The 15,032-nt window shown below is 40.3% G+C and overlaps 2 protein-coding genes and 8 non-coding genes across 24 annotated transcripts in view; 1 reads left to right on the top strand and 9 right to left on the bottom strand.

Moving 5' to 3' along the window:
• Window positions 1-769: 769 nt before the first annotated feature.
• On the bottom strand, window positions 770-13,430 carry TAF1D (TATA-box binding protein associated factor, RNA polymerase I subunit D). 13 transcript variants are annotated; one of them, XM_072611351.1, is made up of 16 exons: window positions 13,331-13,394; window positions 12,876-13,027; window positions 12,346-12,633; window positions 9,100-9,226; window positions 7,879-8,269; window positions 6,827-7,002; window positions 6,600-6,648; window positions 6,071-6,237; window positions 4,970-5,020; window positions 4,541-4,580; window positions 4,191-4,331; window positions 3,481-3,561; window positions 2,699-2,742; window positions 1,745-1,806; window positions 1,275-1,347; window positions 770-920 (listed from the first exon to the last, which is right to left on the bottom strand). In XM_072611351.1, the coding sequence occupies exons 3-9, from the start codon at window positions 12,443-12,445 to the stop codon at window positions 5,008-5,010; spliced, it is 1,023 nt and encodes a 340-aa protein (XP_072467452.1). In that variant the 5' UTR covers window positions 12,446-12,633; window positions 12,876-13,027; window positions 13,331-13,394; the 3' UTR covers window positions 770-920; window positions 1,275-1,347; window positions 1,745-1,806; window positions 2,699-2,742; window positions 3,481-3,561; window positions 4,191-4,331; window positions 4,541-4,580; window positions 4,970-5,007. The 13 variants fall into 13 exon arrangements, with proteins under 13 accessions (XP_072467452.1, XP_072467454.1, XP_072467451.1 ...); XM_072611353.1 differs by having other exon boundaries at window positions 3,481-3,548; XM_072611350.1 differs by having other exon boundaries at window positions 4,541-5,020.
• On the bottom strand, window positions 1,097-1,230 carry LOC140509385 (small nucleolar RNA SNORA25). The gene has a single exon (XR_011968709.1). It is a non-coding gene; the product is annotated as a small nucleolar RNA SNORA25 (small nucleolar RNA).
• LOC140509390 (small nucleolar RNA SNORA32) lies at window positions 1,557-1,674 on the bottom strand. The gene has a single exon (XR_011968714.1). It is a non-coding gene; the product is annotated as a small nucleolar RNA SNORA32 (small nucleolar RNA).
• LOC140509383 (small nucleolar RNA Z40) lies at window positions 1,997-2,069 on the bottom strand. Its single transcript, XR_011968707.1, has one exon. It is a non-coding gene; the product is annotated as a small nucleolar RNA Z40 (small nucleolar RNA).
• Window positions 3,197-3,328, bottom strand: LOC140509388 (small nucleolar RNA SNORA1). The gene has a single exon (XR_011968712.1). It is a non-coding gene; the product is annotated as a small nucleolar RNA SNORA1 (small nucleolar RNA).
• On the bottom strand, window positions 3,629-3,762 carry LOC140509384 (small nucleolar RNA SNORA8). Its single transcript, XR_011968708.1, has one exon. It is a non-coding gene; the product is annotated as a small nucleolar RNA SNORA8 (small nucleolar RNA).
• Window positions 4,429-4,499, bottom strand: LOC140509423 (small nucleolar RNA SNORD5). Its single transcript, XR_011968741.1, has one exon. It is a non-coding gene; the product is annotated as a small nucleolar RNA SNORD5 (small nucleolar RNA).
• Window positions 4,644-4,776, bottom strand: LOC140509392 (small nucleolar RNA SNORA18). The gene has a single exon (XR_011968716.1). It is a non-coding gene; the product is annotated as a small nucleolar RNA SNORA18 (small nucleolar RNA).
• On the bottom strand, window positions 5,236-5,362 carry LOC140509401 (small nucleolar RNA SNORA40). Its single transcript, XR_011968725.1, has one exon. It is a non-coding gene; the product is annotated as a small nucleolar RNA SNORA40 (small nucleolar RNA).
• An 80-nt stretch (window positions 13,431-13,510) lies between the features above and the next one.
• The window catches only part of C5H11orf54 (chromosome 5 C11orf54 homolog), a 29,712-nt gene continuing 28,190 nt past the window's right edge, over window positions 13,511-15,032 (top strand). Inside the window, exon 1 of one of the 3 annotated variants that reach the window (XM_072611343.1) lies at window positions 13,511-13,710. In XM_072611343.1, coding sequence (XP_072467444.1) covers window positions 13,535-13,710 — 176 coding nt within the window. In that variant the 5' untranslated portion in view covers window positions 13,511-13,534. The remainder of the gene's footprint in view (window positions 13,711-15,032) is intronic. The other 2 variants (XM_072611346.1, XM_072611344.1) reach the window with 2 other exon arrangements.

The raw sequence follows: 15,032 nt of genomic DNA, 5'->3' as shown, positions 1-15,032 counted from the left end.
AGGCAAAAAACTTCACCTCTAAATGGCCAACCTACTGAAGAGTCTCTCTCTCCCTTCTGATCTGAACAGGTCTTCCAAAAAGTGGATACAATATGATCTGGGAGATCAAGTCTTGCAACTGTGGTAGAAGCCACTAGAGCAATATAACAGAAAGAGCACAAAACTGAGATTTTTGAGTACAACAGGACTGCTAAATCAGACTGAGACTTATTTGCATAGAATAAAGTTGTTTGAGTAATTTTTTATTTTACCCCCATAACACTGAAGTTTGAGCAAAACCCTCCCACCACTAGGAGGGAGGGACTTTTGAAGGTAAAATATGAGCTCCAGAAAGAATGATTTGCTAATTTTACATTTAGAAATCATCTGTTCTCAGTTCTCTTGGGGAACTGAGATGTGGCTTGTTTCAATGAACTCAGTAAGACACACCTGATATAGAACAACAGTGTCTGAGCTCCTCTGTACACATATTTTTACCACCAAAATGGTTATCGTATTGGACACATACACACACACACTCCCCTATTCCAGGGGGCTAATTAATACTGAAGGAGCAAATGTAGACATATTAAGCTAGGTCTTGGTCAGAAATAGGACCCTCATTCAGTCAGGCAGAATTCACAATCATAAGAGAAAATAACTCAAAATGAAGTTCATTTTTCTCCATAGCCTAATAATCTTGGTTGCAAAAACCTTGTGTTAGTCTTCATTCATAGGGCCTAACTTTCTATGGATTTAAAGTAGATCAAGTGATTCATTACAAAAGGGATATCAAATAACTTTTTATTGAAATTTATATCAATTTCATTACAAAAAAGAAAGCAATATATGTTCAAAATTCCTTCTCCAGAGAATATGGATGACATTTTCCTTTCTGATGACTGGTTTTTCTCTCGAGCTGTCTTATCTTTCTCCATTCTCTTAAAAACAAAGCATGACAAAATTTACCGCCAAGAATTGGATGATTCCAGACCTAGCTGACTTTATTATAGATCACATTATTATTGGTCTATAGAGTACAGCACTAGTAAACACAACAAGGTCTTGATAGTAATGACTTGCTTTTCTTGGTCTATAACTCACTTGGTAATAGCAAACTTGTATCTCATTAGTAAGAAACCATGATGATTATGTTAATTAATCATGGCATTCTATAGAGACTTTCCTTTTAGGTCACAGCGTTAAGAGCTTCTGGTTTCAAAGCCATGTAAGCCCTCTTTGAAATGACCTGGTAAAATAAAGAGTTTAAGAAAAAAAAAAAAAATCAACCTTACCCTTGGAATGTGCCCCCTGGAAATTGTGTTTAAATTACAGCATAGCTTGCTTCAGTGTACTTATCAGGCTGATCTAAAATTGTCAGAAAAATGAAATCATTAGATCATTGTTAACATTATTCCATATTTGTGTCTTATTAGACTCTAAGCTCTTTGAGAGAGGACACTATCTTATCTCTGTGCACTTAGCACAGTGCCTGGCACATAACAGGTGCTTAATGAAAGTTTACTGATCAACAGTCCAATACACCAACACAATTAGGCCCAAGGTCTCGTGTTAAAAACTGTTCCCAAAAGGTTAAATGCTCCTAAGGTAGCAAATATAAACCTGTTGGGTAATTTTTTGTGGTCATGTCCACAGCAATCAGAAACTGCATTCTAAAAGCCTTGGTAATGACCAGTCAGAAACAGACTCCACTGCTAGGAAATTAAGATGTTGAATAATAGTGTTACCAGATATATTTCCACACCTTTTAGCTAGTATTTTCCATCCTTCTGCTCCTTGGTGGCTGATAACACGTTGATGCAGAACCTGTACTGATAACATTGTCATAGTAAGAGGACCATTATTTTCCAGCATTAGTATTTGAGAACAAAATTTTAAACACTCAATATCTTTACATCAATTGTTTTAAGTTCTGTTCTATTACTAAATGAACCATACATTTTACTGATGAGCTCAATTTCTCAGGACTGAATAAGGTATTAATCACAAAGAACCTAGATGTTCAGAAAGGCCATTTTTCATTCACCTCTTCAGAGCAGTTGAACATTTTGCCTATCATCACCACATCTTTAATGGCCCTTACTTAACACAAATCACCCAAACAAGTTTCAAAAGGATTCAAATGACAAGCTTCTAAAATAACATCTTCCAGATGGTATTGATTTTGCCCAGCTTCTACAAACTTTACTGGATCAGTAAATCAGGACCTTGAGGGTATAAGGGTTGGGGGGGAAGAGCATAACTTCCACATTCCCAAATCAAATCAGAGACTAATAAATTTTGGAAATGTAAAATTACCACTACCACAAATGCCATTTCATTTGCCCCCTTCTAGGCAATTCTAGACTATATTGAATGAAACCAACTCTTACAATCCTACAGATATAGACCACCCACACAGGAACTCCCATAAACATGACGGTGGCAAGATAATTATTAAAGTAGTTTAGCATTTTGTTAGCAGTATTTGTATCACATAAAACAGGAAAATGAAATAAATGGAACTCCACCCAAACCACCAAATTCCATGTGATATATGTATAGTGCATAATCTACAAAAAAAAAACTAGGCTTACAAAAAGCCATAGCTTATTGCTTCCTTTATTTCCTAATGTTGATTGTTGAGAATGTGGTGCGTTAGATCCATGTTTTGAATTTGATGTCAAAATCAAGCTAAATTACTATTAAAATAACTTACTTAGAATGTTGAAAAGTGGCCTGAAGCATCCATCTTTGTTCTTTCTAAAAATGTAAATTCAGAAAAGCCAGTTATAGCTTTCTGTGCATACCCACAATTCCTCCCTCCCCCTTGCACAAATATACAAAACTAACCTATTATGGATAGTTAAAATGTATCAAAATATCAACCTTCTCTTCTTTTGTTTAAGAGATTTGGGGGAGGAGGGAGTGTCTCAAAGAAACAAACTTTAAAATACCAGGGGTCAGCAAAGATGCAACAGATCTTTGCTTTTAATTAACAGATTGGGTTAATTAAATGTGACATCTAACAGGCATGAAATTAACAGTTTTTCAGAATCTTATTTGGAATGGACATTACAAATTTCTTTTAAATATTTTGTTTCATTGGAAAAGGCAATAATTGTAGAGCATACAAAACTTAGGAAAGTTGATACAGGTTATACTCATATACAAAACTAAAAAATTAAATTGCACAAATGGAATCTTAAACTAAGCAGACTGTTACAGGTCTCATTGTCACCACTAAAAAATCTTTAGTGATGGAAGCAAAACCTGTCTTCTTATAGCCACATTACTATATTGTGAACACCAATTTCAAAATGTGCTCATGATTATTTGGAATATGGCATTTCATTAAGTAATAATGAATTCCATTTAAGACTTGGTATATTTAATATCGACTTTGATCACTGTCAAAGTGAGGTTACAAGATCGTGTTTGAATTAAAAAACCCTAGTAATATGGAAAAACTTGATCACAGGAAAATAATCATCTGCTTACCACAAATTATGTCAGTTTGGCAATCTCCCATTCAAACAGGTTTCCAGGTCCCTCAAAGGCCACCTTTCCTAAAGAAAAGAGCTGTATTTGTGGACCAACTCATTAGCAAAATGGTAACAAAAATAAGCCAAAAGTACCTTTTAAAATGGCTTGTATCAATAGAAATACCAGGTTGAACATGCATAATAAGCATGAAACCAACGATGCCAGATACTGAGTTTCTATAGCACTGTCTTTTGAACAGCCCAACAATATTGCAGGGTGCAGATACCACACAGTGCAGTCTTTATGTGAAGACATATACGTAACCTACATGTTTAAAGATTTAATATAATCCTATGCCACCCCCACCCCTCCCAAAGGTGCTATGGTAGGAATTTCTTTAAAGAACTCCATCTCCATTTCCCTAGTTACTTCCTGAAACCCAGGAATTTCTCCAGGAACCATCTTAGGGATCTCTAATGGTCTGTCATGCTGGCTCATTAAGGTTTTAATCAAGGGATATGATAAAATGCACAGAAGACATCTGCAGATGAAACAGAACTCTTAGGGATAAACAGCACACTAAATATCAGGATTCAACATTAACCCTTGAACAGTAGGTCAAATTTAATAATAAAATACAGAATGATTAAGTATAATCTCAACACTTGAGTGAAAAAAACTTCAATGCAAGATAGGAACACGAAGTATGATATAAGAATACAGACCTGAATTTTTAATAGGCTGTATTGAGATGTTTTAAACTCAGGACTAAGGCAGTAATAATCTTTCTATATTCACAACCCTGGTCCAAACCAATTTCTTGTTGACCACAGGGCACATCTTGTGAACTTCCTTCAGAAGACAAGCTAAAAGAGCAAATATAAATTGTTAAGCAACACAGGTAAAAACACTTGGGTCCAAACAGCCACCAAGGACATTTTGTGGTCATACAATTGAAATCAGCTCTATCAGAATTCATTTTAGTTCATGTTTCTTTCACTCAGCAGTTGAACAAAAGAATTCATCATATGAACTATATGCGAATTAATGCTAAGGCTGTAATGATTAAGCTTACCTAGAAACAACATCCAAAGAAACCAGCCAACTGATATTATCTAAAAGAAAACTTTATGTTAGTAAGGTAAACACATCATTTCACAAATACTGTTTTAGATTAAAGCTGTATTGTAGCTTTATCCCCACAGATCTAGTAAGTAGATTAGTGAGTAAAGCGAAACTACACATTTGCTGTTTGAGGCGTTTCCAACGATATGGACCTACAGAAAAGGACCCATCGGGATAGACCTCAAAATCATATGACCAAGACAAACGGGTTAGCCTTCAAAATAAAGACAAAGAGCAAGAAGTTTAAATTTTACCCAGCCTTAATATATTTAGTTATTTTTTTGATAGAACAAAGTTAAATATCAAAAGCTGAAAAAATTTTGTAACACGACCTTTCCACATTTTACTTACTCTATAATAAAAACCAGAAATTTTATACCTGAAAAATTTTTATTATAGCTTTAATCCCCAAGTTCATCAATGCAAATTCCTAAGGGGGAAAAAAGAGATGGAGGTGGGGGGTTAAGCATTTCAAATTTCATGTATATACGAACATTACCTTCCCACCCAATTTCATTCTTTATTTCAGTTTCACTGCTTCCAGCTTTACAGCTTTTTATGTATACCATTTCATTCTTATTCTTAGTTCAGAAGACCAGGGCACTCTAAATATAAGCAGTTCAACTTTCAGTCTATTTCAGATTAACTGTCCCTTCTTGTATGTATCACAACTCATACAAAACCATGGGTTGTGGGTTGCAAAAGAGGGTTTGTTCTTTGCACTTGTCATAAGTCTTTGTCTACAATTCAAAACAAAACTAAACCAAGTGCAGGGATGCTCACAAATATGGCACATACCATTTACAACTAGAAAATTAAATTTAAAACAAGCACTTTTTTTACACTGGCTCCATTCATGCCAATATAATGTTCTTCAGTAAGTAAAAAATCAGTGAAGTATACTATATAACGAAATATTTCATAGTACTATCAACCAAATGATGGAATTGCATAGAACTTGTGAATTCTTCAGTATAAGGCATTTCCACTAAGAAAGCATTCCTTGCCACAGTTCAAAATTTGTAGGCTTAGGCTTGTGAGGCATTAACAAGTTAAAGTAACTTGCCTACAGGGTCAGAGTCAAGAATATGGCAAAAAGGACTTAAACCTAGTTCTTTCTGATGTATTCCCAGGCTAGCTCTTAATTCTCTATGCCAAGTGCCTCTCAGTACCTAGATTTTCTCAAGTTTCCATCTATTTGACTCCGTACCATGAAAATGTGAGAATTAGGTATAATGCCCCAAAAGTAAAAAACAGATTTCTAGCAAGTAGCTGCCAACCCTGGGCCACCATTTCAGTGCTCCTGTGGAAAATGCAGGCAGCATTCAAGTGCTCTCCTTAAAGAATCAGATTTTTATATTCAAATGACTTCTGGGATACCAGAAAGTAACTTTTTCAATTCTAGAAATGTACAAATTTTTAAATCATTTTTTTTTTACCTAGCATAAATAATATATTTGAATAATCTATTACTGCTTACCTTTTCTTTTTCCTTTGTCCATGGAATTTCTTTTTCCTGGGCAAATCTGTTTCATCTTTCTTGCAATTTTTTTCTTGAGTATCATTTCTACTCTTAAGCACTCTTTTTTTCATCTTTGTCTCTGCCTTCTTAGGGAATTCAGTACTTATTATGAAACAACTCTTCTCCTATACCAAAAAATAATACAACAACTAAATAGCAACAACTAAAATGAGGCCATTTTAAATACATTTAAGAATTAGTTGTGGATAATTCCAACACAGCTTATGGGAAAAAGGAAATATTTCAAATATATAAGGGTCATTAATTATTGTTACTTCATCTTCTAAGTTACTACAAATTTTATTTACATGCAAAAGTAATGCAAAAAATTTATTGGATTCCAGCTCATGTCCCAATTAATACACTCCCACTATCAACAAGCCTTTTGGAAGCCCAACCAATAAGCCTTTTAAAAATTTACAAGTTTGTGTTTTGTTTTTTTCTTGCTAAAGTCCACAACAGAATATCCTGCATCATATTTACTCACCACTAGTTTAACATCACATTCATCTGGACCATCTGACTGATCTTCCACACTGAAACATTAAAGTAAGTTTTTTAAGATTGCTTAACATTTTGAACCAAAGGAATATGCACAATACAAGCATATGAGAACTAGATTCAAAAATGACTAGTATAAAAGGCATACAGGAGGGGGGAAAAGAAATTAATAAACATTCAGATAATAAAGGCCTATAAAACATGCCAACTTACTTGGGTTCTTCTATAGGAGAAAGAGATCCATCATCATCTAAATATTTATATCTCCTTACACCAAAGTCTTCTTTTTCTAAATCTTCACCAACATCCAGATGCTTCAAAGCTTCTCTGAGATGGGATTCATATTTCTGTTCCTTAACATAGTTGAAAAACCCTCTTGCAACTGCTTGCTATATAAAGAAATTACAGAAACCCTTACAACTGATAATCCTCGAGAAGCCTGAGAATTATATTTTATATACATTCTTGTTACTTAGTCCAACACAATTCCATGAGGTTAAATGCTATTATTACTCCCATTATGTCCAGGGTCAGTGACTAAATATGGAAAGAGAAGCCCAGGTCTTACTATTTACTTACTGTTCCAATCAGTTACTGGAATCATGCACTCTCTGCCATTTAACTTTTTTAGAACAAGGGCTTTTTTTTCCTATCTTGTTTTTCTATTCCCAGTACCTTAAAACAGTAGAGCTAGGTGGCAAAGTGGACAGAATACAGGTCTGGAGTCAGGAAGATTTATCTTAAGTCTGGCCTCAGACACTTAATAGCTGTGTGACCCTGAGCAAGTCACTTAATTTTTCCCATTTGCCTCAGTTTCCTAATCCATAAAATGAACGAGAAGAAAATGTCAAGCCACTCTAGTATCTTTGCCAAGAAAACCCAATAATTTGTATTACATAGAATTGGACAGAAAAAAAAAAAAATGACTAAACAACAAAATACGTAAGAATAGTATGCAAATGTCAGTTATAATCCAAACAGGATCATCCTCTGCCAAAATAAGTAGTAAGAGACTATAATGAAGTAAAAAAAAAAATTTCTTTTAAATTTCCACAACCCAATTTTGATCCAATTTAAAAGAGTCCAACACCTCCCTTACTGGAAATATATGCAAGCTAAAAGGAAAAAAATTCAACACAACATTACTATACCTTTTATATGAATACAAGCAGTTCAAAACTTATTTTCCATTCAACAATAGTTACATGTGAGGAACACTGACACAACACTATATATCTCTAAGAACTTTTCAAAATCTGCCTCACCTCATAGCCTAAAATTTTCTTCCAAAGTAATGGTTTCTTTCCATTCTCTGATTCTACCAAAGGGAACTGTAAACCTTTATCTTTGAACACGTCACTTTTTTTGGGTAGAATGCGTACGGACGGCTGCGACTGTTTTTTAAAGCTTCCTTTTGGCCTTCCCCTTGGTCTTCCAGTTGGCTTATATTTTCTCTTTCTCTTCTTTTTCTTCCAATTTTCAAAAAAAACTCGCAAATTAAATGGTTCTTCTGATGAGTCACTTGAGTTATCTTGCAAATGAGTATTTGCAGGTGGCCGTTTCACATTCCAGGTATATCTATTTCTTGGTTTTTGAATGGATGAGGCAGGATCCCTCTGAGTTTTGAATAAACTGCTGCTAGAATCTGAGTCATCACTGTAACAGGAAAAAGACTTCACTACATTTGCTAACTGTTTATTACATCAGCTAAGGAAATGATAACCTTCCAATCAGAACATTCCAGATCCTTTCATTCATTAAAGATTTGGAGCCTTCACTCTAACATATATGTGATCTGAGATCTTTGTGAGTACAACTGTTGTACAGTAAGAATATGCACACATAAAAACTAGCTATTACTAACTGTCCAGGCTACTCACCATTCTACTGACTACCTTTCCTTCCTTTCATCTCAAAAAGCATCAACTCTTGTACCTGAGATTATAGTATGCGCGTGCGCGCACGCGCACGTACACACACACACACACACACACACACACACACACACACACGGCAAGAAGCCAGATATCACACCTCAAAGGTTCTATGAACAGAAAACCAGAAAAATGTTTAGTTTATACGCTAAATACTAAACAGATCTGAAACCTATTGGTTGGCTAGATTGAATAGTGTAGACTATCTTGTTCCAGACACTAGCTGTGTGACCCCAGGCAGGTTGTTAAACCTTGTCTGCCTCAGTTTCCTCATCTGTAACATGAACTGAAGAAGTAAATGACAAACCACTTCAGTTATCTCTTCCAAGAAAACCCTAAATAGGTTCATGGAAGTCAGATACCACAGAACTATGTAAAACCTATTAACAAAATTTCTTTTAGATCTTCCCAGCAATATCTGCAATTCAAGAGTAGACACAGATGTTCCCTCAATTGTGTTCATTTACTATGTTAAGATCTTGAAATATTTATTTTAATTCCCATTTTCTGTAAATCTACCACTAATAGCTTTTATGAAAATGACAGACTCACGTCTCATTGTTTTCCAATGAATCAGCTGAAGCCAAAGATGTATGACTGGGAGAGGTTTTCTTCAAACTCCTTTTCAAATTCTTAGTTTCATCCATTATACTTGGATTTAAATGTTTACCTTTAATACCTAGAAGAAAAAAAGATTGCCCAATATTTATATACCTTCCATCAAATCTACTTTTTAGGTCCTGGTTTTTCAGGGTAGTATGGGTAGTGCAGTTTCTTGTCAATCCCCAACCCTTGTTCAGTCACTATTTGGCCTGTGATATGCATAACCCCATTGGAGGCAATGATGTGTGCCACACTGTACATGAGTATAAGTTTAGTCAGCAATTTCCTAGTCACAGTGGTTGGCACCTGATCTTTTACATGGAAAAGCTTCTGCCAGTCACAGAATACATCTATAATGACCAGTACATATCTGCACCTTCCCCCCAGGTGGTAGTTATACAAAGTCCATTTGAATGGGGACACCTTAGTGGGCACTTTGCTCCCTGTTTAGCCTAAACCCAATTTCCAGGGTTGTGCTGCATGTATGTGACAATACTGACATCTTTTGCTATGCAGTTTACTCCAGGCACCTCCCAAATCTCTATTTCACTCACTACCACTCCATGGTACTATACTCAGTAAAACCAATTAAAATGGGCTCATACATTCAGAGCTGGAAGGGAGGATCTCCAAAACTCTTTTATTGGTGAAGAAACTGAGGCCCAAAGGTCAAGGGACTTAAAGTCATAGAATCTATATTTTGGTTAAGAAACTGCTGGAGGAAGGGGCAGCAATATACATTAAACATGTGACAGTGATCTATCCCTAAACCCATCTTTGTAGTGAAAAAAATTTTAATTTCTTTCAGTTTTTTATCGGAAAAACAGACTTTCATAGTAAGACAAGGTCCTAAATTACCCACCTGCTTGGGTTCAGTTGATATTATCCCCATCTGAAGTCTTTCCCTTCTCTCCTTATAAAAAATATGAAACTGTATCCACATGCCAAGTTCCTTCTCAATTTGTTAACCATGTGGCCATAATTAAAATCCTGATTATTTTAAAGTATGAACAAAGGAGAAGAGAATGTGCCACTTCTGGACTCCCACTACTGATAGAGACTGAGATTCTCTCCAGACTTATTGTTTTTTCACTTTCTGACCAGCTACACTCCATCATCATTCTCCCAGGAAAATCATAACCTATAAGCTTTGGTACTCAAAACTCTTCAGTACCCTCTGATTGGAAAAGAAGAGAGCAAAGAACTCATCCCTAAGCCTCCATTTAAAAAGGGCTCGTGCACCAGTCAACTCTTTTCCCACCAGATGCACTTCTTGGACTAGACTCTACCATGCTCCCAGTGCAGGATACCTTGCCCATACCTCCTTTTTCAGCTTTTGTGTATTGTCTTCCTGTTAGGGAATGCCTTATTTGTTTCCCTACTGCTTAGTACAGGTCCTGGCACATAGTAGGTACTTAATATTAAGTAGCTGACTTGCCCAATTTAGATATTGGATGTGAGAAGTTTAAACTGATTTACTTTTTTTTTGGATCCTATTTACAATTCACTTATTTTGTCCTGTTAACTGCCTTAATCAGGGTTCTTTGTCCATGAGCATAGTCCAGAATTCAACTGGCCTGTAAAAGGTTTAAGTTTAGAAACCCAGTTCTCTTTAGCTAAGCTCAGGATGTGGTTTGCCATAAGGGTCTTTACACCACACCAAGCAATCCTTTCAAGAATATCTAGTTTGTTATCCAAAGTCACTAGTTCTTGAAGCTGAATACTTTTTAGTCACAGGAGGAAAGGAGGTGGTCACTGCTAGCGCCCCTCATTACCAAACTTCCAACCAATCTTGTACCCCATACCTCAGTTATGTAACCATCAACTATTGGGTTCTCAACACCATACATATTACCTGCTCTGTACTGTTTTTCTGTTCTATGCTTACAAAAATGAGCTGCATCTTCAATTTGGGGTCTTTGGCTAGAAACTGAAGCAGCCATTGACCTCAGGTTCATGCCCAGTTAATAAAATTGTTATCTTGGTCCGAGATATTTGCTTCTATTTACATTTTTCGTTAAATTTCACTAGCAATAGTGGTCATTATCTACCAGATCCTAGGTTATTTTCCCTCCTTTCTCAAGTTTTTACAGGCTCAAGACTTCTCAACCCAATTTATACCTCAAAAATGTCACTGGGAAACATTTAACAATAAAAACACAGTACAACTTAGTATCACATTTTTAAATTAAGCTAATATGGGGCCAGCAGGGATCCTGATGTACAGATTAGTAGACTTTTGACAGGTCTTTACCGGTAACTTGATGCTATAAGAGCTGATCAACCTCTGGTTCTCTAATGCATCACTAAATTACCTTCTGCCTCTTTGGTGGGTGGGGCCATTACCCCAAAGCTTCCAATTAAGGATCTTCCAGTTCTGGCCTTATTTCTCACCTGTCTGCACTTTCAAGTCCCAGGAAGTTCATTATTGGAAAAAACCTCTTCATCTTGCAAAAGATCTCAACAGCCATGGTTACTCCACCTTATCACCACCCTCTGTCCCTGACTGGAAAGAGAAGCCATGGACTACAAAACCTCCATTTAAGCAGGGAGATTACAGAACACCCAATTTCTAACCTCTCTGTACCATCTGGGATGTCTGATGTACCCACTCGGTGAGCATGGAACTGTCACCCCATCCCTTTACTACGGTGCCTGGCACATAGCAGGCATGGACTAGTACCGATCACTGCGGTAGGGGACTTCAAATACATGCCTTAATTCCTTCAAACACCAGAAACTATTACTTCAACAGCCTCAATTCCTATGACCTATTCCATGCAGCTAAGAGGGGGCAGTGGATAGTGCTGAGTCTTTTCCTGCATCGGTACTGTTTATGGGTCCCCTTCCTCCAACACACGGCACAGTGGGGAGAGAATAGGAAAACACAATTACAAAGAAACCCTTATCTGATCCTCACAACCTTGCTAAAAGGTAGATGTTATTATCACCATTACTTTACAGTTGAGGAAACTGAGGCAGGCAATAGGCTAAAAGTGACTTGCCCAGGATGATAGAACCAGTAAGTCCCGCAGGACTTTAACTTGGGTCCTCCTGAGACCCAGGATTCGATCTGGTGGTCAACGTATTTGTCTAGAACGGGTAGTTTTTCTTGTCATTATTCAGAAATGTTATACAAATATTATGTATAATTATTTCTTTTACTAAAGTCCTAGGTGAATAGCCAACACTCACCTTTTTCCCCCAGGAGGATTTCTTTTTCTCTCCCCCTCCAGTGACAGGAGTTAATTGGCTGTACTTGGGAGCAGTTTTTGGCTAGTTTCCTAATTTTCATCCAGTCATAAGAATTCCCTGAGCTTCCTTTGTACTTTAGCTAATTTGGAGACCATTTTACTCCATCTCCAACCTTTTTACGATCCAATGGGGAGGAGGGGAGGCACACAGCGAGGCGGTCTCATGGCAAAGCAGGCCTGGGCAAGTCACTTTTCACCCTGTTTGCCACTATTTCCTCGGTTTCCTCATCTGTAAAAGGAGCCGGAAAAAATGTCCCCCCCCCCAGGCTCTCTGCCAAGAACACGAGCTGCGGCACGGAGGGGGGTCCCTGCAGGCTGGGCCCGGCCCTCCCTCCTCCCCACCTCCCTGCGAGCTCACGCGTCTCCCCAACCGCCCCGCCCAGGCTCCTCCCGCCCGCGCGGCCTCGGACGCGTCTCTCCGTGGTCCCGATTACATCAGAAATGCCACTCACCATCTCCCCGCGCGCTCACCCGTTACGTTACCAGAACCTCGGGTTCCCAAAGCCCTTCTCGTGAGGGCTCGTGCGGCGCGGAGGAACCCGCTGAATCTCACCCACGTGGCGCCTCCCCTCTTGGGGCCTGCTTCCTGTTCTATGAATGGGGTTCCGGAGAAGCTCCCGTTTCTTTAATCACGCCGATTAAGATCGAAATATCGGTGTGGCCCGAGGGAAGAAAAAGTATTACCGACTCCCACTAAGTGGGGCATTCCCACCGGGCCCACGACCCAGCCGGCGCTCCTGGGCCTCCGACATTCGCGGAGGATTCGTCCCAGCTAGCCCCCCACCGGGGCGAGGCCCAGTGGAGGCCGCACGGCGAAACCCGAACAGGGCCTCCTGGCTCCTCTTAAGGGCCAAGTCACCAGAGGCCTAGTGAGAAGTCTGCCCCGGGCAGGGAGGAAGACGGGAGAGAGAAAGAGGGCCACTCACCATGCGCTCCCTTCCACACTCGCAGAGATGAAGGCAGACCTACAGGTGCGCGAGGAATAAAAAGGACGCTGGGAGCTCGCCGCCTGACTAAGAAGGGTGACGAAATCTCGCGAGATCAGGTGGCTGCCGGCTGAGAAAGCGGGAGCGGGATTGGCGCGAGGAGGAAGGCGGAAGCGGAGAGCGTGGGGAGGAGCCGGAGTGGGAATGAGGTCGTGCCCCTCCCTCGAGCGCCATCTTGCGTGGCGGGGGCGGAGCCTAGAGTTCGGGAGCGGGTGGGGACATGGAGAGAAGGCGGAGCCAGGTGCGCTCAGTCCTCCGTCCAGGTTGCCATCGCGGCGGTCCGGACGAGCGGCTGACGCGGAGGGGGCGGCCGAGGCTCCGTAAGTGGGTCGGCCTGGAGTGTGGTGGGGCGGCCGAGGAGGAGGGAGCGCGGGGACCTCGGGGGAGCCCCGCCAACCTCCCTCGCCGCGGCCTTTGGCGGCCCAGCGCGATGTGAACCGGCTGAGCTGACGAGGGAGACCCGAGTTCGAGCTCTGCCCGGGGCCCCCCGCGGGGGGTGTGGCCCCAGCCAGGTCCCGAGGCCTCTTTTAGCCTGTCAGCCAGTGAAATCTTAAGTGTTTATTGTGTGGTCGCTGCGCTGCTAAGCGCCCGGAGTTCCAGGAAGGGAAGGGAACAAGCGTTTATTAAGCGCCTGCTGTGTGCCTGACGCTGTGCTAAGCGCTACCTTGCCAGGCCGCGCTTTCACCGTCCCCATTTTACAGATGCGGAAACTGAGGCACACAGAGAAGTGATTTGCCCAGGGTCGCCTAGCTGGCTAGGGCTGCATTTGAACTCGGGTCTTCGTGACTTGAGGCTCAATCTACCAAAGTGCATTCCTGCCTGAGACAGAAGGGCACCACTGAAGAGGTTGAGGGGTGAAGGGGGACCCCAAGATACCGACGGTCCAGGTGGAGCTTGAATGAATTTCACTCAAGCCTTCTCAAAGCCAAAGAAAACAAAGTTTATTAAGGATTCGCCTAATTGAGTTGCCTCTTAAGCAGCCCAAGCATGTGTAAGGCTTGTATTCACAAGCAGGCTAGATGGAATCCCAGCTAGACAGAGTCTGAGCGCCTTCATGGGGGCGAGATGGAACTTAAATACAGAAAAGACTGTAGGAGGGATCTGGGGGGGTGGTCTGGGGTCCAGGGTGATGGGAGGAGGGGTTTAGGGAGGGTCTTGAGGAGAAGTCCTAGGAGGGAATCCAAGGAGGGTCACAGGCTGGAAACAGCTGGAGGCTATCAGGAGATAGCAGACATTGGAGGGTTTGGGTGGGAAGCAGGTGGGGCAATCGAGAGATAACAGGTAATGGTCCCAGATTTGAGTATGAAAAGCCAGGTTCTGTGGGGAGATACCCGAGGAGCTCAATTTGTGTATAAAAGGTCAGGTTAAGTGAGGAGATTCCAAGGGAGCTCAAGGAAGTTCCCAGAGTCTGAACCTCATCACCACATGCCCAGCACAAGGCCCTAGGAGGGCTTCCCAAGGGGTGGGGAGCCCCTCCTCTGGCAGGTAGTGACAGGGCCTGGGCCAGGGTCAGGGGACACAAGGGTGGAAGTTTCCCCAACCATGATGTGGGGGTGATGATGCTTGGCATTTATGTAACCACTTAGCAGCACCTAATAATATTGCCTTTCTTACTGGGTCTAAGAATCCAGGGAGAGAAGGA

Source organism: Notamacropus eugenii, chromosome 5 (genome assembly GCF_028372415.1).
Source record: "Notamacropus eugenii isolate mMacEug1 chromosome 5, mMacEug1.pri_v2, whole genome shotgun sequence".
In the NCBI taxonomy this organism is placed as follows: Eukaryota; Metazoa; Chordata; class Mammalia; order Diprotodontia; family Macropodidae; genus Notamacropus; species Notamacropus eugenii.
This window is presented reverse-complemented; position numbering and strand designations above follow the sequence as displayed.

Coding starts and splice junctions, on each gene's coding strand:
- TAF1D (XM_072611350.1), bottom strand. CDS start 12,445: ATGAAAATTAGGAAACTAGCCAAAAACTGCTCCCAAGTACAGCCAATT. Junction 8,270..9,099: donor TCATTGGAAAACAATGAGAC/GTGAGTCTGTCA, acceptor TTCCTGTTACAG/TGATGACTCAGATTCTAGCA. Junction 6,238..6,599: donor AATGTGATGTTAAACTAGTG/GTGAGTAAATAT, acceptor TTTTTGGTATAG/GAGAAGAGTTGTTTCATAAT.